Raw genomic sequence first — 27209 nt, forward strand, 5'->3', positions numbered from 1 at the left:
AGTTTAGCTAGTAGGACTTCATAACCGTCCGGGTTCTCGATAGGGCAGGTTCTTATTTTGAGATGGGTTTTAGCAATAATAGCTACTCCACCACCTAGTGATTTCATTCTGTCCGTGCTAAGGATGGTGTAGTCTGGAGGAATGGCAATAGAGAGGGAAGGTCCGGAGGCTTGGTGAAGCCAGGTTTCTGTCACTATAAGTAGGTCAAGTTGTTGCTCAGACATATAGTCATGTATTTCTGTGGCATGAGCAGGTATAGACCGTGCATTGATGAGGGCTCCTTTGAGGTGTATAGGAGGGGATGGCTCTTGGACTCGAGGAGATGGGTGTGTGTTGGTGGTCCCTATGATAATGGATTGTTGTTTGGTTGTGGTGATCCTTTTGGGTGGTTTAGATTGGGTCTCTAGTGGAGGTATGCTTCCTATAATGGCAGAGGTGGTAGAGACACTTGTGCTAGGATGGTTTATGAGTCGGGATCTGAGTCTTTGGGTTCTTATGAATCCAAGTAAAGGTGTTTGTTTTGTTTGCTTGACTTTGGGGGGGTCCCTTATTGGAGAACAGATAGTGGCGAAGGTCTGTGATCTAAGTCTGGTGCGTCTAAGTGAGCTAAGGACCGGAGTAGTCGTTTTAGGTAATTTATTAGTGGTAGAAGAGTAATGTGTAGTGGCTTTTTGTGGCTTTTGGGTCCCTAAGTGGTATGTTTGACCGTTAATCAGGTGGGGCTGTTGGGAAAACATTTTGGTGGGAGGCAAGAAGGGCGTGGGACAGGGAATGGGGTGGTGCCGGAGGCATGCTACTCTAGAGAGGGCATTATTATGGATAATAAAGTGGGAGCCTGTGCAGGGTGTATCATGTGGTACAGCACAAAGGGCACCATTATGAGTAATAACCAATCTGGCATAGTTTAGTTAGGTGAGGAGGGCTGGGTGCTGGCTAACCGTAGGGTAACTGGAAGGTTACACCTGTGGAGAGGGTCTGGGCGAGTAGTAGCGCAGAGGGCTGCTAGTGCGTAATTGGGAGAGCTAGAGGTACAGATCTAGGCAGTGACAGGAAGGTTTTCTTAACACGTTTCCAATGAGCTAAGTGAACTAAGCAGTTATGTTCTAGGCTGCAATAGCAATGGCAGGGCTTACTCGACGCATTCCTAACATTCTGAATGCAACTATGCACCTATGTGCTAGAAAAGGTGGCAGTAGCAGGGCTTACTAAACACTTTACAGCAATCTAAATGCAACTATGCACCTATGTGCTAGAAAAGGTGGCAGTAGCAGGGTTTACTAAACAATTTACAGCAATCTAAATGCAACTGAGCACCTGTGTGCTGGAAAAGGTGGCAGTAGCAGGGCTTACTAAACACTATACAACAATCTAAATGCAACTATGCACCTATGTGCTAGAAAAGGTGGCCGTAGCAGGGCTTACTAAACTATTTACAGCAATCTAAATGCAACTGAGCACCTGTGTGCTAGAAAAGGTGGCAGTAGCAGGGCTTACTAAACACTTTACAGCAATCTAAATGCAACTGAGCACATGTGTGCTAGAAAAGGTGGCAGTAGCAGGGCTTACTAAACACTTTACAGCAATCTAAAAGCAACTGAGCACCTGTGTGCTAGAAAAGGTGGCAGTAGCAGGGCTTACTAATGCAGTGGCTAATACCAGAATGCAAGTATAAAATGCAGTGGCTAGCAATAGTTCACACTAGGCAGCATGCCACATTCCAAGGTTTAGGCAGAAATGCATTTAACTAAGAGGTTGGGTGTGTGGTTCAATAGATTACATCTCCGAGAAGCCAGTGACATCCAAGCAGGAATTCACTGCTGTTTTAGTGTGTAATGCGCGGTTGGCCGAGCAATGACGAAAGTTCTAGTGTCATGGTGTGGAAGGTGCAGTGAGTTTTCATCTGGCAAAATGCTCATCTGAATACTGCCCTCCTTAGTTGTGAAGACACTTGCGTGTCAGCGAGAACTGTGATGTACTCACTTGTATGGGTCTAAGCCAGTCCGTGGCTGATGGCGTTCAGTGGTGAACAGGACCTTTGTATGGCCTTCGTGTATGGCGGATGTGGGCAGTAGATGTTTCGGCTAGTTGCCGAGCAACGAGGTAGCAGCCTTGCTTTGGCGCCACGCTGCGCCCGGCATCAGAGGGTCAGGCACTGAAAGTCAGGCAATAGAAGCGTGCATTGCCTGCTGGGGTATGGCCCTAGAAATGCACAATCAGCAGGTTGGTCAGCGTGTGGACCAGGTAGTGGAGCCTTACCACGTGGAAGGCACATCAAGGATCATCTGTTCCATGTGGAGGGCGATACTCGTAGCATGAGTTGCTGCTGGATCGCCACGGATCAGGTATGAAGTGTGCGAGGAGGGGCTCCTGCCCTCTCCTCGAGGCAGCTACTGGAGGCGGCTGCTGGCGTGGGTGTGTCCTTCAAACATTTCTCAGCCCAACTCTGCACCCTCACCCCTCACATTAGCTTCCTCCTCTATCACCCACCTGGCATCCCTAGCCTATTTTTCTTTGAACTAGTCCTACTTTTCGAGTACCACCTTAAGGAGCTCCCTGTGGTCATAATGTACCCTATGCTATGTGACTCCACCCTCACTGACCACTGTCTTTTCAGCCTAAACAAACTTCTGGCTCTCAACTGTGTGAGCTCCCTGGACCTCATCTTCCTATCCTCCAACCTCTGCACCATGCCTTCTCACTGCAAACTCTTTCTCCTTCACCAAATTCAACAATGCACTTTCCACCGCCTTTGACTATCCTGCTTGCTCATTTACCTCCACTTGACCCCGCCCTCAACCATGAATCTCCCCAGTGATCCAGCAACTAAAGACATTCATGCATCTCCACTTACATTGCTGGTAAAGAAGATTTCTCAACTACCCTGTTCCGTGGCCCCCAAGACTGCATTTTACTCTCCCAAACCACCCTACTGCACCAACCCTATATCCTCTGTGTGTACTTATCCCCACACATTTTCCATGCCCAATCAAGCTATGCAAAACACTAATTTTCCTCCTCTCTCAGCTGATGGCTTTGCCTCCTACTTCTCGTCTAAAATCCCAAAGATATGCAACATACTATCCATATCTTCTCTTGCTCGCCCTCTCCCTTTTCTCAACCCCTCAGCACTTCCACACCCTCTTCACAATCCCACTTCTTTACCTACCCCACAAAATGCTTACCCATCCTACACTCAGCTTATTCTTCCTGCACCCATTTGACCCCTTGGCACCACAAACAATTAAAGACTCGTGCCTGTTACCTCCTCTGACCTCTATAAAATAGCCACTACCATCCCCAAAATTAAGAAACCCACTGCTGATGCTTACAATTACCCATTCTGCAGACCTGTCTCCCTTCTATCTCGCCACTCAAAAGTCCTGGAGCAAGTTTTCTTCGACCGCATCACCAGCTACCTTGTAGAAAACGTACTCGATGATCCCCTAGAGTCAGGGTTTCAGAGCAAAAACTCCACCAAAACTGCACTCACGCAAGTATCCATCTTTCTAACCTCTACTCATCATTGTCACAACTCCTTTGTTTTAATCCTACCTAATCTCTTTGCATCCGTTGATACTGTGGACATTCCTCACTCCTTCAAACCCTCTCCTCACTCAGCTTCAAGGACTGGGTGGCCTCTTAACTCTTTAACCATTCCGTCCCCATCTCATGGAACCCAAACACTGCCTCCCCAGACTCCTTCCACTGGGTGTCCCCAAAGATCCACATCCTTGAACAAACTAATATCCTTTAGCTTGCACTACCACCTATTTGCTGATGACTCCCAGAACATCTCTTCCTTTCCCTCCTTTTGCCTTGAAATATTGCACCACCAGCTGCCTCACAGCCATCTGCCACTGGCTGGCTCTGTGCTGCCTGATGTTCAACTCCAAAACAAAAATCCTTCTTCTCCCTGCTTCCAAAACTAGCCCACACGCCACGAGCCCCAGGGAATAGCCTCACTCCTTCTGCTCACAATCGTTGAGTCCTCTTTAACAGCAACCTTCGATGCCAACATTTAGTTATGGCTACTCCCATGGTTGTGCAATTCTACCTCCTCAACATTAAGAAAATCGACAACCATCTTACACACCACACTCTCAAAACACTCATCTCAACTCTTGAACTCAGAAAACATGACTGACTATTCCTCAAGCCTACTCCTCGTCGGCCTGTCCCTCTACTGATTCCCCTCAACAAAGTCCTCAAGTTCTCTACACGCCCCTCCGCACCCTACCTCGAACATCCCCCGCCACCACCATGCTCAATGGCTCTCAAATCCTACTATACGTCTGCAAAGCTATGCATTGTTTTGCACCCGGTACCTTGCTCACTGAATCACTCTGTACTCTCCTTCCAAAGATCTTCTTCCCACCTTAACCTTTCTGCTCCCCCAAACTCCCCCGCCCGCCCCACCTTGTGCTTCCACTGAAACGCTTCAGACTCTGGCTTCACTTAGTGGCCAGTGAAGGAGACTCTCCCACGCACAACACGCCCCACAAATTGACATCAGCCCCCGACCTTGCTACCCTGACACAACGTTAATGCTCTATAAAGATGTATATGATTGGCACCAGGCTTTCATTGTTTATCTGTGCCTGGTACCTAACCTTTGTCCCTGCTTTATGTAACATCATGGTGCCCATGTCTCACCACACCCAATCAACCGGTCACTCTCAATTATGCCTCCGCTATTAGTTTTGCTTTATGTGTACGTTATTTTTGTTGGAAACGAAACCCCATTATTCAGTAGCTACCCAACAAAGAGTCTATTCTCATTCATCGCCGTTTTTTTCCCTGCAGAGTTTTTGCCGAAATATTTTGGCCTAAAAGTTATTGTTTTTTAAAATTATTTGGTGGGTGGGAAATGCCACTCATATCCCTGTATTTATTCACTCTCGTCCCACCCCCTACTCGTTATATGCCCATAAGCCCCTGCCACCCCCTATTTTTCGATGAGTTTTTCTCGGCCAAAATCTTTCGGCAAAACACTCCGCGAGAAATAAACGTGCGATGAATGAACGCCGTACACCACCAACACTGTGTATGCCCATTGCTGATCTCACCCGTAAAACCGCTATCCTTGCTAACCGCCCTGTTGTACCCTGGCCGAGCAATTTATTGTTTGTTCCCTGATGCGCCCTTTTGCAGAGTGCGTCATCCTGCAGCTCACAAACAATAAAGAAAAGGTGAACGGCAATGAAAGAGCAGTGGGTTTATTTGTATTGTGGGGCTCAGATTTGTTGGCACACACAAAGCATCTCTGGGCACTGCCTTTTGAAGTGGTGACCCCGAGGAGGACTCGATGACACAGGCCTTCCAGCTAAGCCTCTGCACTCTTTCATCTCTTCCAGGCATGTTTTTCACAAAGTTTGCGTGGACCCGTGGCTCAGCGAGCACTGCACGTGCCCCATGTGTAAGCTGAACATCCTGAAGGCCTTGGGAATCGTGGTAGGTTGACTGTTTCTGTTCGCCTTGATGTTATCGGTGTTGCTCGAAACTGAACGACGAAGAATGTTGGCAAATCAGGTGTTCCCAAAATTCGAGAAACTATTTTTGGGATAGAGCCTGAGAATTGTCTGGTGCAACCAAAGGAACCTTCTAAAGAGCTAAAACCTATGTAACGAATGGTTAATTTTTCAATCTTTTTAAAAATGCACTTGACATGTATGGGAGAATCCATAAAAGCAGCCTTAAATGCCATATCACATCAGTAAAAAACATTTACTTAGATTTTTTTACAATTTATACTTTAATGTAGGTCAATGCAGGTTTCAGTCCCTGTCAAATAGCTTGGAGTTCTCTAAAGTGCCCAGTGCCATTATATACTTGTACCCTACAGGTCAGAAGTTCCCAACCCATTGCAGCTCTCTGTGTGTAACATTTAGCACTCAGTAACATGTTGGATGTACCTTTAAAACAACAGAACTGTTTTTCCACTCTGACTGATCCAGCACAATCCTAAAAACTGAAAAATATACTCCTGTTAGATGCACGAGTAGCGAAACATCTGCCAGAGGATGGGGTGAGTCTGCTTCTGTTCATGGCATCTGGCAGGGCCCTGTCTAAATGCTGAATTTCAAACCCTGCCTACTCTTTACAGCGACTGATAAAAAGGCGAAAGCTGCCCGCCTCACAGTGATGCTCGAGGCTGAAACAAGGTTGGTGCAAGAATGATGTCCTCCGGACACTTGAAGTGGTCTTTTGTAGGGCATCTTGGATTGTATAGGAGTATTTGTATAGCACACTGAATGAATTTAACCACATCTAGGCGCAGTTGATACTGAAAAAGACCCAGTTTGCTAATCTAAGAGACATGAGCATTTCGAGGGGATTGTGTCCTCTGACGTATTCCACATCTCTGACAGTAATGTCCACAGCTGTGCTGCTTCGCAAAATATTTTGGCGTCTGCATCCTGTGTCGATGACGTCGATATGCTGTCCCTCGAGGGCTTCTGTCGAGCGCCGACGTCACCGGATGTTATAAGTAGGACGCACGACGCCCTTAGCCTCAGTTCCGTTTTTTCCGCAAACATGTTCGCTTCGGAATCTCGGCGCGCCTCGGTTCTTCTCCTTCGAATCAATTCTTCTAACTTGTACTTGAGAATTATGTCTTCGTCTTCTTCTACCCCGAAGTCGGGCTTCAAGAAGTGCTGAGACTGCGGTTCCAAAATGTCCCTTACGGACCCGCACGACGTCTGCCTCTGGTGCCTCGGTGAGAGCCACGCCACCGACGACTGCGATGAATGCCAGTCCTTGACGTCGAAGGCCTTGCGGGAGCGGAAGAAGAAGTTGTCTGTAGGTAGGGTTTCCAAACCCCGTAAGTCAAAATCCGCTGGGCTTTCAACCGACGATTCAAGGGGCGACTCTCCGCATTGGCGCAAGTCCAGGGGGTCTCGTTCTCTGAGTGGTTCCCGCCATTCTTCTGCCTCTTCTAGGCATTCGCGGAAGCACCGTCACCGGTCGCCTTCCCCGTCCTCGTCCGAGGACTCCGCCATACGGCGGGTTGCTTGTCCCAACAAGCATTCATCACTGCCGGAATGGGACGCATTCCGCAAGGAGATGATGGCAATTTTCGAATCGCAGGGCACCATTCCGTCCACGCCTTCGAGGGAAGCCGGCAAGGACCGAGATAGGGCCACCGCTCGCACGCCTTCAGGCTCGGGCGGTCGGCGCGATCATCGGGAGCCGTCGAGGTCCCAATCGGAAAATGTTGATCGCAATAGCCGTGCCAGGTCCAGGTCCCGGTCCTTGACACCCTCGAGACCGTCAGAGCCTGTGAGGCCTTCTAAGAAGGCATCTGTGCCATGTCCGTCGAGGGACTCTCTCGAGGCTCCAGCTCTGAGGAAGTCGTCGACGCCAAGGCCGTCGAAGGACACGCTCGGGGCTCCGGCCTCGAAGCCGTTGTTGAAGTCGTCGGCGCCTCGGTCGACGTCGACGCCGAATCCATCAGCGCCCACAACGCCTTTTGAAGAGAATTTACCGGAGGTACCCCGGAGGACAGTGGAAGCTCAGAGGAAGGCTCTTTCTAAGTCAGTAAGGCCTATTTTTGAGCCTTTTTCTGTTCCCTCATCCAGGGATTTATTCCAGCCTTTGGATTACATCTCAGAGGTGGAAGAAGGGTCGGATGAGGAGGGGCTTGTGCCTACTGAGGTACCTGATGACCTGTTGTCTGGTCATAGCCAGATGGAAGACCTGCGTCAATCCTTACATGATGCCAGTGGTCTGGACACCTCTCCGGAGGTTGAGTTTGGCAAGCCTGAGCCTGGTACACATGCTGAGTCCTCGTACAGGTGTCTCATGTCGAGGGTGACTGAGTACTTGGGGTGGTCTGCTCCACCTGTGGATTTTCTGCAGGATGACCTGACAGATATATTGGACCAAGGTCCACCCACTGACCCGGTGCTGCCATTTCGTATGGCTTTACAAAGAAGGGTGGCGGTGGCTTGGACTGCTCCAGAGTGTCTCCCGGCAGTGAATAAGTCGCTACCGAAAAAATACCATCCAGCCCGTGGTGACCCCTGCTACTTGTCTACGCACCCCACTCCAGAGAGTTTGGTGGTGCAGGCAGCTACGGCCCCAGCGAAGCAGGCTGCGTACCCTACCATCCCTCTGGATAGGGACGACAAGCGCTTTGATGGTTGGGCGAAGAAAGTATTTTCATTTGGGGGTATGGCTTTAAAGGCAGCCAACTCCGTTTGTGCCTTGGCAAGATTCACTCACACTCTGTGTTGGCGGCTGAACATATTCCCGAAGGGGAGGAACGGGATGGTTTTCTTGCCCTCGTCCGGGATGGCAAGGATGCCATGTGTGAATCTGTTCAGTCGGGTCTGGACGTGGCAGACTGTGTGAGCCGGTCGATGGCGGCGAGCATCGTGATGCGCAGGTTTTGCATGGTTGAGCGCTGCAGTACGTAAACCTCCGCCTTTTCACTTTCATGTGCCGATTCATCCCAAGCACAGGAAGTACCTGAGGTTCGCGGTTGGCGACTCGCATTTTCAGTTTTGGGTCCTGCCCTTTGGATTGACCTCTGCCCCGAGGGTCTTCACCAAGCTGATGGTGGTGGTGGCAGCGTATCTCAGGAAAGAGGGGATTCACGTCTACCCCTACCTGGATGATTGGATGATTGGTTGATCAGGGCGCGCTCTCCTGAGCAAGTCCTGGATCATCTGTCTGTCACCTGCCACTCCCTTCACAAGCTGGGCTTCTCCCTCAACTTAAAGAAGTCTCACTTGACACCTACCCAGCGGCTCCAGTACATCGGAGCAGTGCTCGACACGTCCACAGTGTTCGCCTCCTCAGGTGAGGGCTCATCGCATTCTGCGGATGGTGGACAAGTTTCAACATGCCCAGAGTCTCCCGGCGTTCGAGTTCTTGAGGTTGCTCGGCCTCATGGCATCCTGCATTCTCTTGGTGCCAGAGGCCAGGCTGCGGATGAGATCTCTGCAGTGGGCTCTCAAGATAAAGTGGTCGCAGTTCTCAGGCAGGATGTCGGATCCCGTTCAGGTGCCACCCTCGGTCGCTCAGGATCCTCTGGGTTGGGCTGTCGAAGGCAATCTGATGAAGGGAGCACCATTTCGGCTACTCTGGCCGGAGGTGACGTTTGTGACGGACGCATCCCTCACGGGATGGGGAGCTCATGCCAACGAGTTGACAGTCAGCGGTCGTTGGTCTCCGTCGGATTCCAGACTCCACATCAGTCTGTTAGAGCTGCGGGCTGTCAGGCTAACCCTGAAGGCTTTTCTGCTGTTTGTGCGGGGGAAAATGTCCTGATTATGATGGACAATACAGTGACAATGCACTACCTCAACAAAAAGGGGGGGGCAGGGTCACTCTTACTGTGCAGAGAGGCGATGCAGCTCTGGTTCTAGGCCATCCAGCAGGCAATTTCGATCTTGGCAGTTCATCTGGCCAGAGACAAAAATGCGGCAGCAGATGCTCTGAGCAGGCAGAGCACGGTCTCTGACGAGTGGGAGTAGGCTCAGGAAGTTCTTTTGGAGATCTTCGCTCTTTGGGGGATCCCACAAGTGGATCTCTTCGCCACCAGTGTCAACCGGAAGTGCGAAAGATTCTGCTTGCGGGAATTTCCTCTAAGAGGAGCCTTAGGGGACGCGTTCATAGCGGAGTGCTCCTTCTCACTGCTGTACGCGTTTCTTCCAGTCCCCGTCATTCCGCAAGTGTTGTGGAGGTTACAGAGGTTCGGTTCCCGAATGATCCTCATTGCCCCGGCATGGGCCAGGAGAGCGTGGTACCCGGACCTTCTCGACATGTCCATCTGCCCTCCACGCTGTCTTCCCTACCGAGACGATCTGCTCTCACGTTAGGGGGGTCGAGTTCTCCATCCCGAGGTCAAGTCCCTCAGCCTTCATGCTTGGTATCTGAAAGGTTGAGGTATAAGGATTGGGACCTCCCCGAAGACGTGATGGAAGTGTTGCTTTCGGCCAGAAGACCCGCAACAAAATCCCTGTACCGTTGCCATTGTAGAAAGTTCTGCGACTGGTGCAGGGTACAGAACGTGGATCCTTTTCAATGTTCAATTCCTGTGGTTCTGTCTTTTTTGCTTTCATTAGCCCACAAGGTCCTGCAAGTGGGTACCATTAAGGGGTACTTGGTGGCGCTGTCCATATTTAAGCGCTCGTCTGAGGAGTGTTCTTATTTTAACATTCCTTTGATTTCTCAGTTTCTAAAAGGGCTAACTAATTTGTTTCCACCGTCACCTTTCCAGGTGCCGGGATAGGATTTGAACTTGGTTCTAAAATTCCTAACGGGTGCTCCGTTTGAGCCCTTACATTCTTGTCTGTTGAGACTATTGACCTTTACGACTGTATTTTTAGTTGCGGTTACTTCTGCTCGCAGAGTGAGTGAGTTGCAGGCACTTTACGCCAAGCCACCTTTTACGGTGTTCCATAAGGACAGGGTTGTCCTTAGGATTCATCCTTCTTTTCTTCCGATGGTTGTGTCGGAATTTCATTTGAGCCAGAAGGTCATTCTTCCGACGTTTTATCCTCCTCTGCATCCTGGTAAGGAAAAGGAGAGGCTCCATAGGTTGGATCCTAGGAGGGCTTTGAGTTTCTATATCTCAAGGATGTCCCGGGACAGAGTGGACGATCAGCTCTTTGTTGGATACCCTGGAAGTCGTTTAGGTCAAGCTGTTTCTAAGAAGACCTTGTCCAGATGGATAATTTTGAAAATCTCTGAATGCTACCGTTTGGCGGGAAAGGACCCTCCAGTAGGCTTACAGGCTCATTCCACTATGGGTGTGGCTGCCTCCACTGTTCTGCAGAGGGGTGTTCCCATTCGTAATATCTGTGGAGCAGTCACATGGGCCTCTGTCCATACTTTTGTAAGACACTATTCCCTGGATTCCATCCATGGGCAAGATTTGGCCTTTGGTAAGGCGGTCCTCTATTCAGCAATTTGATTGGGCATTCTAAAATTCTAAATTCTTTCCCCACCTACATACGTTGGTACTTCTTTGGGAGTCTGTCAGAGATGTGGAATACGTCGGAGGACACAATCCCCTCGAAGAACAAGTTACTTTCTTACCTGGTAACATTCTTTTGATGGGATGTTCCTCTGACGTATTCCACATCGATCCCTCCCAGCCTGCCCCTCTACAGAATTTCTTATGCAATCGCAGCTTACGTTTCCGCAAGGCTTTCTGTAGTCATACTGGCAGAAGATTGGTGCCACACGTTCTGGGAAAAAACGATAACTGAGGCTACAGGCGTCGTGCGTCCTACATATAACATCCGGTGACGTCGGCGCTCGACGGAGGCCCTCGAGGGACAGCGTATCGACGTCATCGACGCAGGACGCAGACGCCAACATTTTTTCCCAAGCAGCACAGCTGTGGACATTACTGTCAGAGATGTGGAATACGTCAGAGGAACATCCCATCGAAAGAACGTTACCAGGTAAGAAAGTAACTTGTTCTTCTACCCACTTCTCATACTTTCAGCCTAATTTATTTTAAAAGATAGGTTTTGAGAGCTTTACGAAACTGAAAAAGTGATAATTTTTTCCCATCAAGATTGTTCCATAATCTGGGCCTATACACTGCAAATCCTCTGTCTCCTGGAGACACAAGAAGACGGCGGCTCCACCAATAGCAATGTATCCACTGATCTCAGTTCCCAGGAGGGCTGGTATCTGATCACTGTTTTCCACCAGGTATGATTGAGCCAGATTGTTAAGGCATTCATAGATCAGTCACAGAATCTTAAAATCGATTCTGTCCCCCACTGCCAACCAATGAAAGTAATGGCGTAGTGCTGAGAGTGGGGAGGATTTACCAACTCCAAAGATCTGTCTGACCGCTGCATTTTGTGCCCTCTGCAACCAATGCAGATATTTATGCAGCATACCTGCCAATAAATACCCTGTTGCAATAATCTAACTGAGAATTCACCCGGGCTCTTACTACAGTGGCATGATCTTCAGATCTTCTGCCATTTTGGTGGCTCTTGGGAGAGGCAAGATGAAAAGACCTGCAGTGTTGATGATTGAAGACTGGAATAACTTGTTTTCTGTGTGCTGGTAGTGTGTATCCAGGAGTGAGCCCCAAGTGTCGGCATTCTGTGTGGTTTGCTACTGACTAGGCCTGCTGCGAGAGCAAGGCTTGAGGTTTGCATAGAATTCCGATGGCGTTAGTGTGTGCAGTCCGGACACCAGCAGGCGTTCACCTGCATGTGTGTTGTGTGTTACATAAGGAGGTGGAAAGTAGAATATTGAGCATGTTATTGAGGGTCACAGGACAAGACATGCAGGGCATTACATATCAAAGCAGGGCAGGAAAAGGCACAACATAGCCTTCCACCCTATACGTCTACTACTGGCCTCTGTAAACGGCACCCATTTTAAGTTTTTACCTTTGCCATGGTCAAACTCATCTCTCGCATATGTATATGTGTTGACACCTTGTACGCTGCGAGCAACAAGGATTGAGGAATGGCATATGATGGAATTAAGCTGATTAGGACTCCAATTGCTACCCACGTGTAGTGCTACGGTAACTTCACAAAGGTCTGAACTATTTGGCTCAGATGAAAAGATGCCAGGATATGAAAACCACGCAACCCATTTCACTTTCTGTAGTGTGTTTGTTGGCAGCATGAGATCTTAAACCTTATTCTAACTTTCTTAGGTGCTGTCCGTCAAGCGTTCAGTCAGAGGCCAGAATTTCTGGTTGTTTCTTCTAGAAGTCTACCCCAGTGTCTCCCAACAATCCTCAAATCCCCCTCACAGAGCAACAGGCCATAAAGGACACCCCACTAAGCTGGTGTTGAGGCAGCTCCATAACATAGATTTCATAATGTTGGTAAAAACCCCGCAGGACGTTCTTAAAGAGATGGTTGGTGAGATAAGGTACAGGAAGGATAAGAGATGCAGTGAGGATTCCTCAGTGTTTCACAGAGCAGAATGTAGCATCCCATTGGCTAAGAGAGATTCTGTGGCAGCAGGAAGGTATAGAGTAGCATGCTATCAGTGAACGAAAGGGGTGGGAGGAAGAATCTCTGCCATTAGGGCATAGCGAACTGCCTGGATTGCTTCGCTGTCTTGTGGGTTTGTTGACGTCTCTGTATTGATTTTTCTGCAGCTGGAGTTGGACATCCTCCCTGGTCACTCTCTGAAAATATCCCCAGTGTTATTTTTCCATCACCTGTCCACCACCATTTTTCACCCTAAACAAAATATGTTGCATGTTTGTTGGCTCTGTCCTGAAAACATTAGTGGTTTGTCTTGTGCTTGAAAAGTGTCATTTTCCGTTCTCTGAGTGAACTATATTAAGATTACAGGGGTTTGTGGTACTGCATGTGTACGGGCAGAAAGGAGAAACCAAGAGAGCACAGGGCACATGAAGTGTGAGGAAAACTGCAAACATTGAGGTCACTTTGGGTCAGAGATAAAGGGCCTCATTCTAAGTGTGGCGGTCTGGAAATAAGGGTGTCAGTTGCACCGTACCAGCACCCTTTCTGGACCGCCACATTACGACTATGTGGGTGGGGGCCGTTATGCCCAGCAGGTCTGACCTGCCGGGTGCAATGCGCCAGACAGCAGAGTTTTCACAGAAGCACCGGCACTTTTAGCTTCCATGAACCCATTCCAGTGGAGGCTGGGAACAGAGCCAGGATTAATCTGATCCTTTAGAACAATCCTACCTGCAGACAGCATCTAGCTCCGTACTACGTGGGAGGGGGAGACCCTGCCTCCGTGCAGTCCCAGATTCTTTTGGCACGGTTTGCGCTGATTTTGTAGGCGGCACGGCAGGCAACGCACACAAGGCCGAGCCCAGGTGGCAGCTGCAATGCCCGGAGGCCTGCCAGAGCTGTGGATCATGCATGGTGCTATGAGGAGCGGCTAGTGCTTGATTTATAGGTCCTGGATCCAGGCGCGGAAAGCAGGGCAACAGAGGAAGAATGAGGGGCTGCCGCGGCAACATGGATCGGCGCTGGAGCATATACTGGAGTAACGCGCTCGATTGTAGAGCATGCATGGCTGGCACAGTGAGTGTGGAAGTGGCGCTGGGGCTGGTGATTGCTTATAGGTGAGGCTGTGATGATCTCCTGCTGGGAAGGATAGGACCCAGCTTCTGGCATGCACTGAGTCTGACTGGAGATGGATACCTGGCCAGTGTTGGGGTCCAGGCTGTCGTTCTGGGTTTGAGAATGCAGTCGGTTTGCTGAGAACTGCATAGCTATTGGTACTGAAGTGTGTTAAGCCTCTTCTGGACGGCTGTGCGAGATCCTGAGGGACCTGCTTAGGTGAATTGTTCATATGTTTGCTGACATGTGCCGGGACCACCAACTTCTCTGGGCTGACTCACCAGTGTAACGTGTAACTGCGGCAAAGTTCTGTCTCGGGGAAGGCTTCCCTGTTCATGCAGATACCCAGTTGGTCTCCTGCTGTTGGTCACGCTTCCTGCTTCACCTGCTCTGCAGCTCTCTTCTGCCCTCTTCCATTGAAGATGTTCATCAGGTTTGAATGCCCCACACAGCTGATTGCTATTATGACAACTAGTCCGCAGGTTTAGTCTGATGTTTCTTTCATTCCACATTGACTCCTTCCTCCTCTTCCTCGTCGCAGTATTTGAGGGAGTATTATTTCTCCTCTGTTTCAACTGCCGTCCTCGAATGGCTGCATTGCTCATTCGTTCGGCCTTGCTCTCGTGCTCCGCCTTTTCTCCCTATGGGGAAGGGAAAGGGCAGTTAGGTGTGTATAGTTGTCGGCAATTGCCCGACTCTGCCTGACCCTTGTGTTGGGACATGTCAGGTAAACCGCTCTGGTGTTTGTCCGTCTTCTTTCACAGTGTGCGAAAGTGTTTGTCAGAAAAGTGGGGACCGGGGGGTAGAGGGTTTGAATATCCTACGGGGGGGTATGATGGGGAAAAGGTGTTATGAGACTGGGGATACCGCATCTCACCCGTCAGTGTCCCACTTCCACTCCCTGAAGACCCCTCATCCAGGTGATCCTCCCACAGTGGTCCACCCACTGGAACTGGATCCAATAGCGATGGATGTGTCCTGGGCACCTGAAAAACAGATCCCAGGGGACTAGTGAGTGAGACACCTTCATGTTTCTCACAGGGCTCACTCAGTACATGATCTCTGGTCCAGGACCAACCTGTAAAGCCACATCACTTGGCTGGAAATAATAACCAATTGGCTCACACTCAAGGCATTCCTGCCCTTAATCATGAGCAGTACGGTTTGCATTCGGACGGCAACTCTACCTGCATGTATTACGTAAACAAGCAGGGGGCACCAGACCCCCCCCCCCTCTCATGCAGAATGGTTCTCAGCATCTTGGAGTGGGCAATCGAGCAGGACATCTGGATCTCAGCAGTCCATCTGCCGGGAGAATCGAACCTCGAGGCGGACAGACTCAGTCAGAGGGGCTCTGACAATTATGAATGGCAGCTAAAAACAGGAGTCCTTCACGAGATTGTCAGCAGGTGGGTTCACCCTATCATAGACCTGTTTGCGACAGAAAGCAACGGCACTTGTCAGCAGTTCGCCTCTTGGCAGTAGAGGGGCACGGCTCCCTCAGGGACACACTCCAGATCCCCTGGGATGGAATGTGGGTGTACACTTTTCCTCCTACCCTGCTCATCCACAAGGTTGTTTGCAAGATCAGACAATCCCGGCGGCTGCGTCTCATCCTCAAATCGCTGTAGTGGCTGGCCAGGACTTGATTCTCAGACCTGTGGCAGCTATCAGCCCAACCAGAAGTCCCTCTCCCGCTCGGGGAGGGCCTGCTCCTGGTGCAGCAGGGATGGGGGCAGTGATTCACCTTTGCCCGGAGAGGCTTGCCCTAGCAGCCTGGTACCTGAGCAGGTGACTCTGCGACATCTCCAGCTGTCCCAAGACAATCTATAGATCATCCATCGAGCCAGGGTCCAGGCTCCTCTAAAGAAGTACCAGTGCAAATGGACCAGGTTCTGCTTCTAGTCCAAGGAAAAAGGAGTGGATCCACTATCCTGCGCTCTGGATCAGGTGTTGCTTTTTTCAGCATACTTAGCCAGGTCAGGGGTCCAGGTAGACACCTGCAGAACATGCCTAGCGCCATTGGCACATACAGGAACTCGGACAGGTTCATTTTTTCGTTGGCTAATCCAGTGGTGAAGAGGCATTGACTGGGGTTGACAAGACTTTACCCGCCTGTTAGATGCCTGCACCCAGTCTGGGATCTTAATGTTATTCCTAGCAACCTTGCACACAAACCTTTCGAGCCCATGGCCACAGTGGACATCAAATTGTTCACGCTCGATACAGTACTGCTAGTGGGGCTTACTTCAGCTCACAGTTAGCGAGATTCAGGCTCTGGTGGCTTCAGAACCCTACACTATCTTTCATCGGGCCAAGGTCGTGCTCCGCACGCACCCCAAATTCCTACCAAAAGTGGTCTCCTCTTTCCACATTAACAAAGAGATTGTGCTCCCCACTTTCTTTCCAAATCCCAAGGAAGACGCTGAGAAGCCGCACCACTGTCTAGAAGAACTTTGAAATTCTATCTCGACAGGACCGAGGCCTTTCGCAAGACTAACCTGTTCAAAACTGGCAACTTCCCAACCTGTTCAACTCTCCTGGTAAACAAAAAACTGCCTTCAAGTGAGAAGAAAGGTAACCCTGGTCAGTTTTATTTAATACATGAACTTAGATTTCTTTTTATCCAAACCATATATTCTGTGTCCGCAGCCATATTCCTTATCATTTATGCTGCTCAGTGCCCCTGAAATGTGATTATCTTGGATGGACGGAAGAACACTTTCCTTCCAGGCTGCAGAACCTTGGTATTTTCTGGTGATTGTTATTCCTAGTGTTGCCAAGAATGTGTCCTTCAGTAACAACCAGATGAAGATCAGGTTGGTCACTAAATAGGTTTTGTCCACACCAGTCCATGCTCGACTGGAATCAGCCCTAAGAAGCTAGTTTGTTTATGTTGGAGTGCTAAACAAAAACAAATAGCATAATGTAAGGAAGGCATGGTATCACAAGTATGACAGACACAAATGATGCAGTTCAAGGATGTTTATTGAACTATTATTGGGTTGGGAAAACGCCTATCTAAACCTATGTTCTACTGATGGGAGCAAGTTACGACCATCAAAACAAAATAAAACACTGTCCTAGTCATGTCTTGTCATATAAAAAAGGCCTATACAAAAAAACCTATTGCCAAACCTTAATGTAAAGAACAAAAGGGTGTGGGATGTTGCAATATAAAAAGGAAACACTGTAAGATAAACAAAAGGTCCATATGGTGTGGGATTTCAGGATTGCTGAACTATAGCTTCCCCACCACCACGTTTCAGCACGGGACATGGTGGAACAATATGGCACTTGGAGCATATTGACTTCTCTGGCAGGAGGCACAGTCTTTGGGAAACATCAGAGTCTTTCAGCATAGCGTCTTTATATACTTTATCAAGTCTTGTTCTTCCACAGTGCCTGGATCAACACAACGAAAATAATAAAATTCACTCCTTTCGGTCACCCTCAGCCGGGCTCAGACCGTTTCCTCCCTTTCTGTTTCACAATGGAATCTCCCTCAGCCGGGCTCGGATTCCGTTCCTTTTTGCTCACGTTAGGTCCCCCTCGATCGGGCTCAGACCTGACATAAACTTCCATAGAACAGAACTGAAGACTTTCGACTGGGCAAGGAATTTGACTGTTACCCTTGCCTGACCACTTTGTTCTTTTTCATCCGATCTCAAAAGTTCAATTATATCACAAAGTTCAATCCAATCTGAAAGGTTCAGTTCGCAAGATACTTTCCGGCAGAGATCTTTCAACTGGGCATCCACGTGGTGCCGGACTAAAAGCAGAGGCTACTTAGTATCAAACGTTCACTTCTTAAAAGTTCAAAGAAAACATTTATCATCTTTCTCCTTTTACTCGCGCCTTTTATCAAACGCCTTACATGGCACTTTGTTGCACCCGCAACCTTCGCTCATACGCAGTCCGGTTCACACAGTTGCCTTCAACTCACCAGCTGTATGCAAGGTTCGGCTCGCGGCTTTGATCGTGAAGTCGAGAGCGATACCACGGCAGCTGCACTTCTCCCCCGGCTCGTCCAGTTAGGGAGGAGGGCTCCTGGTATCTCGGAGGCACCTTGCAGGATCTGAAGGCCTTTCTTCTTTGCCACACATGAGCTGTGTCTGAGTCTTCAGCAGCCCAGTGATCGTTTGTCAAACAGATCAAGGGTACTTCTCCGCTTGGTTTCTCCCTGTGAATTTTCGTTTGGCTTCCTTAATTCAGCTGTGGCCTTGAATAGCTTTCTCCTTCTCTGGCTCTGATTCGATCCTCGCCTCACTCGCTGCCCTACTGCTCAGAGTGTGCTCTCATGCTCTGCCTTTTATCTGTGCTGGGAAAGGTAACAGGAATCAGTTGTGAGTTGTTAAGGTTCATTGAGTCACTCTGCATGACTCTGATGTTGGGACATGCTGCACGGAAGGGCTGAGTGTAACTCTGTCTTCTCCCGGAGCGCGCAATCCCTGTAGTCGTGTTCGTGTAGGAAAGGGGGGGGGTAAAGTCAAATAACACATGGCATGGGGTGAGGGTATAATCGGGAAGGGGATACTGCATCTCTCCATCGGGGTGTCCCACTCCCCAGAGACCCCTTATCCAGGTGATCCTCCTGCACTGGTCCACCCCCAGGAACTGGATCCAAAAGCGATGGCCATGTCCTGGCCACCTGGATGACAGATCCCAAGGGATTAGTCCGTGAGTTTCACAATAAGAAAGATAGTGTAAGTGTCATTTATATAGATGCTTTTACCATTGTTATAGTACCAACCTGCTTATGGTGGGAACGCCATTGTGGACCACATTCCAGAGTATGGGAAATTCTCATAGAGGTTTAGAATGTGTGTGTGTATATGGCCAAGATTAGCAATTGGCTGTGCTGGCTATGCTCTGTTAAGCAACCCAAGAGATCAGGCATGTGGGTGGGTGCTGAGGGAGGTCACAATTGTGGGTGAGTGCAAGAGACTCGTTATGTGTCCAGCTAAACCAGAATTGTCGTAGGTTGTCGCTGTATTGCAATGGCAGAGGTGTTGAGGCAAGTCTGGAGTGACTAGGGCTTTAAAAAGTTGTGTCCAGCTAGACCGAATTTTGTCGTAGGTTGCATCTGCATTCTAATGTGGGTGGATGGATAGCTGTGCCTGCGGCAGTTATCCACCGAAGTGGTGCGTTTATACGTACCTGCGGCTCTGATGGAGCTTATCTTTGATGTTGCTGTGTCCTCAGATCTTCTCTGGGGACAAAAAGCCAGCTACCTACATAGTCATCTAGGCACTAAGGAGAGCCTATCCTCATGTCTTCTACGTGCAAAATGACAGGTGTCCTGGTCCCTCTTCTAGGCGTGACAGGTAGGCTACCATGGGATCAAGGAAATATCATTCTGAAGACGTCATAATCAGGATGCTTTGAAAGTCTTACTGAAATATCTTTCAAGTTCTATAAATGCTGTTAGCAACCATCTAACTGTGGTATCCGGATGCCAGTGCTGATCTAGGATTGTTAGGTTCAATGCAAGTTACCAGCATAGATCTTGAGAGTAAAGGTAGGATAAAATTACCTTCTGTTTTACCAATCTCTTCTAAGTGCCAAGCTTGTGCAGTAGATATAATTTGTACTGTTTGCTCTAGGTGCAGCAAGCATGTTGGCCTATATGTGCACCCTTCAAAGTGCAATGTCGTTCCTTACCCCCCAAAAGAAGCCATCCTGGTGCATTGTTTCCCACTGCAAGATATATCCAAGTGTTAAAACCATTCCCATCCGCAAATTATCCTTCTAGGTGAGACACCTTTCCTATCCCTGGCAAACTTTCTAAGTGTAGTACATTTCCTACCCCCAGCAATCCACCAAGGTGTAACACACTTCCTGCCCCCAAATACCACTGGGGATGAGTCGTTTTCTGCCCCAACAATTAATTTAAGTGTAACACATTTGCTATCCATCCCAATAATCGAAGCGTAATATGTTTCCTACCCCCAACAACCCATCTGAGCGTGACGCATTTCCTACCCCGAGCAATCCATCGAAGTGTAAAACATTTCCTATCCTGACAAACTGTCCAAATCTAACACATTTCCTATCCCTCACAAACCATTTACGTGCACTACATTTCCTACCCCAGCAATCCATCTGAGTGTCATGCATGTTCTACCCCTAGCAACCCGTCTTGGTGTAAAATATTTCCTACCCCTAACAGTCCATTTAAGTCTAACATGTTCCCTATCCCTCATAGCCCATCTAGGTACAATCCATTTCCTACTCATAGCAATCCAGCTGACGCATTTCATACCCATTGCAGTTAAATTCAGCAACAATTAGCCACAGTCTGATGTGTCCGTAGTCGGTGGGAGATAGTTGTGTGGATGGTGGTATGTGTTTGCCAATTTGTTATGTTATGTTTTGTTTATTGAGTTTATATAGCGCTTTACACCAAAGCGCTTTACAGAATAACAACAGGTACAGTAATGAATGAAGCATAATTTACAAACATGAAACAAACCAGTGGAACAGTATTTAGTATTTAGAACAATTTACTCAGAGGATGGAGGGGAAAGGAGGGAGGGGAAGGGGGGAGAGCCCCGGGTGACTTCCTAAGCACTATGGTGGTTACAGTATCAATTTTAGTCATCGGGAGGAGGGGGAAGGGGGAGAGAGGTAGAGAAGGAGAGTCAGGGGGTGAGTGGAGAAGAAGGGCTTTCAGGGAGGAACGGAAAGATGGGTAGGTAGGGGTGGAGCGGATAGAGAGAGGTAGGGAGTTCCAGTGGAGGGGGGGCAAGAGTTGGAAGGAGCAGAAGCGCGAGGAGGCACAATGGGCTGGGGGTACAGTTAGAAGGTGGAGATCAGCTGAGCGGAGAGAGTGAGAGGGAGAGTAAAAGGAAAGGAGGGAGGAAAGATAGGGGGGCGAGGTCGTGGAGAGATTTGTAGACCAGGCAGTGGAACTGAAATTTTAATTGTGAGAGGAAGGGGAGCCAGCCTAGTTGAGAGAGTGAGGTAGAAATAGAGTCTCGAGGGCCAAGAAGACATAGAGTGCGGATAGAGGAGTGGATGATGGATTTTAGGGGAGTCAAGTGAGAGACAGAGAAGAGAGTAGTAGAAGAGAAGAGACAGGAGAAAATAAGAGAGGAGATTAAGAGTTTAGAAGCTTGAAAGGTGAGGGAGGAGCAGATCTTACGGATGTTGAAGAGGTGGTGCTGACAGGCACGAAAGGTTAGAGAAATGTGGTTGGAGAAGGAGAGAGAGGAGTCAATATGGAGGCCAAGGTTGCGGGCATGGGTTGAGATGGGGAGATTGGAAGGGGGAAAGTGGATGAAGGGAGGAGGGGAAGGTGAGAGAGTGATAAAATAATAAAGAATATTTTTTTTTTTTTTTTTTTTTTTATTCAATTCAGGAACTACACTCTGAGACGTCTATCAGAGTTCGGTTGGACCTGAAAGGCACCTTGTCTGCAAAAATCAAAACATGTAGGGGAGTGAAGCAGGGCTGCCCTTTGGCAGCAACAATATTCAATTTGTTTATATCAGACATGACTGAGATTTTTTGTGGCAACAACATGTTCCCCCCAAAAATTCAGGGAGTACCTATCAACTACCTGTTATACGCTGACGACCTGGTCCTAATAGATCAGACGCCTATAGGTCTTCAGCGAAAAATGAACCTGATAAATACCTACATAACATCAAACGGCTTGCAAATTAATAGACTAAAAACCGAAAACCTGATATTGGGAAACCTGCAAGGAACCCTTGGCAAGGGGTTGAAAGAGCATTGGTACATTGCCGACGAACGTATCAAAATTGTAAAATCCGTGAAATATCTGGGGATGACTATCAGTGCGAGCAGAAATGACGCTCATTGGACGGATGTGGCAAAAAGCAAATGTCGGCAATTAGCAAATCAAGCATGCTTAATTAACAACAAATACGGCAAATTTTCATTGAAGCCGACTATCCTATTTTTTCAACAGAAAGTGGTCGCGAGCCTGATCTACGGAGGAGAAAATGCCTTCGGTTGCTCTAATGATTTATGGAACTCTTTAGAAAACATCTTTTGGTCTCGTGTACTACACCTACCGAGGGGAATAGCAACTGTTTGTATACGGTACGAGCTTGGCTTAATTTCAATACATGCCAGAGTAATGTGGAATCTGCTAAGCCTATACCGTAAAACGATGCTAAAGACTCCGACACCCCAATTCCAAATCATGCATAGACCAGACAGTGCGAAAGAGTATACAATACTCGGAAAGTGGAATCAGCTTTGTCAAGACCTGCTAGGCGAGTACGATATTACCTCTGCCTTGCTAGTGGAAAACCCAGATGCAGCAAAGATGAAGATTTGGCGGTTAGATTGGATCAAGACCTGTGAGCAAAGATCAAAATGTAAGCTAATGCAGGAAGTCCCAGGTGAAGCGAAAGCCTTCAATCAACGCCACTCTTATCTAACCCATCTGCCAAATCAGCATGCCAGAGCCTTGTACATGAGATTCAGATTAAACGCTCTAAATACAAGAGAGCGATTAGGCTCCTGGCCCAAGTATGCAAATATTGATAGAAGGTGTCGTTTCTGTAATTTTGATATGGAATCTCTAAAGCACTTGATCATGTCATGCCCGAGCCTTGGGAAAGAACGAGGACGGCTTTTTTCACCGATTATTCACAACAGTAGTTCAAGGAATCTGGAAAACTGGTGGGAATTGTTCTTTGAAGCCTCCAACCGGACTGTAATGTTCAATTTGATAACCTTCCTCCAGGTCATAAAAACAAGATTGGATTTGAAGGAATCAATTGAAGTGCCTGGAGTCGAATGAACCCTTGTAGTCAAAACGTCAAGACTCAGGCCACTTGTTTTATTGTATATAGAACGGCGGTGAGAGAAATGGAGTTTAAAAGGATATGTGGTTGATTGGACGTGAATTGTCTGTCAAAATTTTTTTTTTTTTTAAAGGTTGAATAAACCGTATAAAAATAAAAAAAAAAAAAAAAAAGAATAATTCTTCCAAAAGAACATGAGTAATTTGTTCGCTCCGGTTCCCACAGAGCCAACCCGTTTGCCCAGGTACTAAGCACTTGATGTTTTGTGGTATAGGGAGAAGAAAAGCATTTCAGTCTTGTCAGTATTGAGGGAAAGAAAATGGGATGACATCCATTTTTTTATGGCTGTAAGGCAGGAAGAGAGTGTGGTGGAGGTCAGAGGTGAAGGAAGACAAGGAGAGAAAGAGTTGGGTAGCATCCACGTAGAAGTGGTGGGAGATGCCGAAAGAAGAGATGACGGGGGCGAGAAGGGAGGTATAGAGAGAGAAAAGGAAAGGTCTGAGTACGGAGCCCTGGGGAACGTCATAGTTCAGGGGCAAGTAGTAGGAAGTGCGGCCGCCCTAGGAGACAGTAAAGGATCTGTTGGAGAGGTAAGAGGAGTGCCAGGAGAGTACAGAGCCTTTGAAACCGAAGGAGGACAGAGTGATAAGAAATAAGGGGTGATCTACAGTGTCAAAGGCTGCCGAGAGGTCAAGGAGGATGAGAATTGAGGATTGCTTAGCGTAGCGAGCTGTGAGGACAGATTTGGGTACATAAGTGAAAGCAGTCTCAGTGGATTGTTTGGGGCGGAAACCAGACTGAGCGGTGGGGAGGAGGGAGTGAGAGGAGATGAAAGGCAATTTGAGAGTCAGGCTGCCGCGACAACAACCAGCGCCACCTGGGATGTCATTTTGTGGCCCTGAGGGGTTTTGCATTGTCGTTTGGGGACTGCTGATCCGTGTTATGCTACTCCTTGCAGAGCAAACTTGTTTGGATAGGGTCGCAGCTGGAAGAGTGATGATGTTGTGGTGGAGGTGTGGGAGGGACTCACTTCCAGTACATACTTCAGGACACCACTGGAAAAAGCCACGTTTTTATGTCCTTTCTGAAGGAGAGGTAGTGATCATTGCCGCGGATGTGTAGTGGAAGGGAGTTCGAGATGGAGGGGGCTTGGATAAAGAAGGTGGATTCTACTAATCTGGTGGAGTTTCAGGGGGATTACAAGGAGGAGTGCCAAGCCTTATCGCAGATATCTGGTCGGATGGTAGCGGGTGATCTTATCCTGGAAGAACTCTGGTCCAGTGTATTGGAGGGCGCGTTGAGTGATGCACATGGCTTTAAACGTGGCCCATTGGCTGATGGGGAGCCATTGCAGTGTTCTGAGGGTGGGGGAAACATGCTCTCTAGGTTAGAGTGCAGGAGTCTGGCCGCCGCAGAGTTTTGGATTCATTGGAGTTTTCTGAGCTGATGTGCTGGGATGCCTAGATAGAGGGAGTTGGCATAGTCTAAGTGGGATAGAATAATGGCAAGTATTGCAGAGTATGAGGGTAGGATAGGTAAAGGAAGATTTGCATTAGGATGCATTAGTAGAAGTTCCATGTTCTGGGCACAGATTTGATATTTTGGGCAAGGGATAGCTCTGAGTCCATTGTGCATCCCAGATTTTTTACAGAGGCAGCAACTGCCGGTGGGACTCCTAGGGCGTGTGGCCAGTTTATTGGTTGGGGGATAAGGGCAGTATTGCCGCATAGTATTATCTCTCTTTTGCCAGGGTTGAGGAGAAGATGGATGGCTGTCATCCATTGATTGCAGAGAGGCAGGAGGAGAGATCAGGTCGGGAGGAAGTTGGTGTTTTGGGGATATTGAAAATGATCTGAGTGTCATCTGCATAGTTGTAGCATGAGAGGTTGTGAGATCAGATGAGTGCCGGCAGTGGACTGAGGTAGAGATTGAAGAGAAGGGGTGACAGGGAGGCTCCCTGAGGGGACTCCTTTCGGGACGGGCGAGGGACGGACGTGAAAGTTGGAAGGAGCATGATTTGCGCTCGATTAGGGAGGAATGATGAGATCCATTTCTGGGCACAGTGTCATGGAGGGATAGGACAGAAGGAAGGGGGGTGGCCAGAGCAGGTTTGGAGAGAATGAGGCAGTGTCTTTCCATAGCGATGTTGTGAAAAAGTTCAGATAGTGTGTCACAGAAAGCTTGGGACTGTGGTGAGTGAGGTTTCGAGTAGCTCGGGTCTGGAATTCAGTGATGATTTTGTGGATTTCACTGCTCAGGTTTTTGGAGTTAGAAATCTGGTTTCCATAGAAGTTTTTGTTTGGCTTTTCTTATTTCAGTCAAGTAGGCCCTATTTAATCTAGCACAAGCAATTGTGTTTTGAGGAGTCGGGTGTTAGAAACCTGAGGGCACTCTCCCTCCTATTCCCCTTGGGTCCTCTACGCAGGTGGCCAGGGAAAGGCCATCGCTGTTGTATCCTGACCCTGGTGCTGGACAAGGGAGGTAGAAATAACTGGGTGAAGGGTCCTTGGGGACTGGGAATGGGGGGCTCTTAGGCGAGACATGGTATCCCCTTTTTCCTACTAATGCACCCAATCCTTATCCAACCTTTATGGGTTATTACAAACCAGCTTCCCTTGTTTTGTCTCAGTCATGTCATTCTAATAGTGAGACGAGAAAGACACAACTATGGGCCATGCACATCAACATGCAAACTACACCACTCTATTACTGAGTCGAAGAAGCGAGCCTCAGCGGAATACCACTACAAAGGCCAGGCATGTCTCACTAATAGGCCTAACTATAGTCAGGCAATTGAAAGAGAGAACTAACACCTGCAGCTCATTCACAAACCACAGATGTATTAAAGGTGGGAAACCAAAAGAGCAGAGAGAGGGGAGAGAAAGGCGAGACACTGCTGGGATCCGTTGGATGCAGAGCTGCCATGTGCTAAGGGTCTGAATACCAGGGAATGCAAAAGCTGGTGGTCCGAACTGGGATGGCGTGAGGACAAGAGTTCCCGGGCGCAACTGCAAGGCAAGAGAAGGTGGCATAATGAAGGGCCGGCCTACTAACGAAGAGACAGAGTGCTTGTTCTCCCGTGGTGCTGCGAGAGTGTGGGAGTGTCTTGGGGGCAGAGGAGGTAACTCTGGAGACAATCAAGTTGCAGCGAGTCCAGCGCAATATGCAGGGAGCCTGCAGAGGAAGCCGGTGAGTTTCAGAGATCAGGAAACCCGGTGTGAAACTGACTGCGAGCGCTCTGAAGGAACCAGTGATTGTGAACGTATACATTGTAAAGGAGTGGTCGCGTGGGTCTGAAAGGAGCAGAACACATTCGCAAAGTCTCCATCTAAAACTGTTCATTGAATTAATAATCATATAAAGTGTTAAAGGAACCGTGCACCTTGAGAACATTTCAATGGTGTCAACAAGAAGAAATCCCCTATCGCTGGACTTTATAAAACATATAAACCTATTTATACATCGAATTGAATCAAAATAAAGCAGATGGTCTTTTTCTGAATACTGGATTAAATACCAATCAACAATGGAAGAAAAAGACCAGAAATTGGGAACTATCTTGGGGAAGGGAACCCCAGTGCTTCTGTTGTAAACTGCCTTAAACTTGGGGAAGGGAACCCTGGGATCTGATTCAAACTATTTCCCTCTAGTCTACGGAGGACAATTTTGAGTCGTTGTTATGAAACTATTTCACACTTGGGGAAGGGGGTTGAAAAGAAGCTGCAAGCTGGAAGAAGCTCAGAACTTTGGGTTAAACACTGTATCCTTTTGGTTGGTGATATCCCTACACATTGTATAGTGTTAGTTGTGAAGGCAAGTAAAGGTTTTGGAGACAGACAGATTCTTCAGTTTGACTCCTTGACTCAGACGTTCCTTAGTTTTCTTTAAGTAGGGAAACCCCACCTTAACATAGGGCAAGTTAGGCCTTACACCATCCTGACATTTCAGTTAGTAAAAGTGTTTAAATTTGAATCTGTTGTCTCTGTCCTTCTTCATGATTGCTTCACAGGGGTTAGCGCTTAATGTTTGCCGTAGGCGATGCTTGCTGGTTTTAAGGGATTTGAAGAATGGTGTGTACCACTTCGGACTGGAGCCTGATCGTTGGGAGGGTCGGCCTGGTAATTGTGAGGGGGATCAGGGCGTTGGTGAGCCAAGGATCAAAAAGGTCGATATACAGGCATCCAACCTGCGTTGGGAGAATTGAAAGGGTGTTTTCAGGAGGGAGTTGGCCAGATCAGGGTTTATGATGACTTTATTCCAGGGGGGTAGAGTGGGGCGGCAGCCAGAGGTGGGGATGGCAGGGCAGGGCGAAAGAGGGGTGCACGAGGGAGAATGCTATAGCATAGTGATCCGTCCAGATTAGTGGGTGAGGTGGGAG

The 27209-nt window shown here is 48.4% G+C and overlaps 1 protein-coding gene across 2 annotated transcripts in view; it reads left to right on the forward strand.

The window, feature by feature from the left end:
* RNF130 (ring finger protein 130) overlaps window positions 1-27209 on the forward strand; it is a 1130799-nt gene that overhangs the window by 887912 nt on the left and 215678 nt on the right. For both annotated transcript variants that reach the window (XM_069654089.1, XM_069654090.1), the window contains exon 6: window positions 5355-5451. In XM_069654089.1, coding sequence (XP_069510190.1) covers window positions 5355-5451 — 97 coding nt within the window. The remainder of the gene's footprint in view (window positions 1-5354; window positions 5452-27209) is intronic.

This window comes from Ambystoma mexicanum, chromosome 3q (assembly GCF_040938575.1).
Source record: "Ambystoma mexicanum isolate Mex_15411 chromosome 3q, UKY_AmexF1_1, whole genome shotgun sequence".
NCBI classification, from domain to species: domain Eukaryota; kingdom Metazoa; phylum Chordata; class Amphibia; order Caudata; family Ambystomatidae; genus Ambystoma; species Ambystoma mexicanum.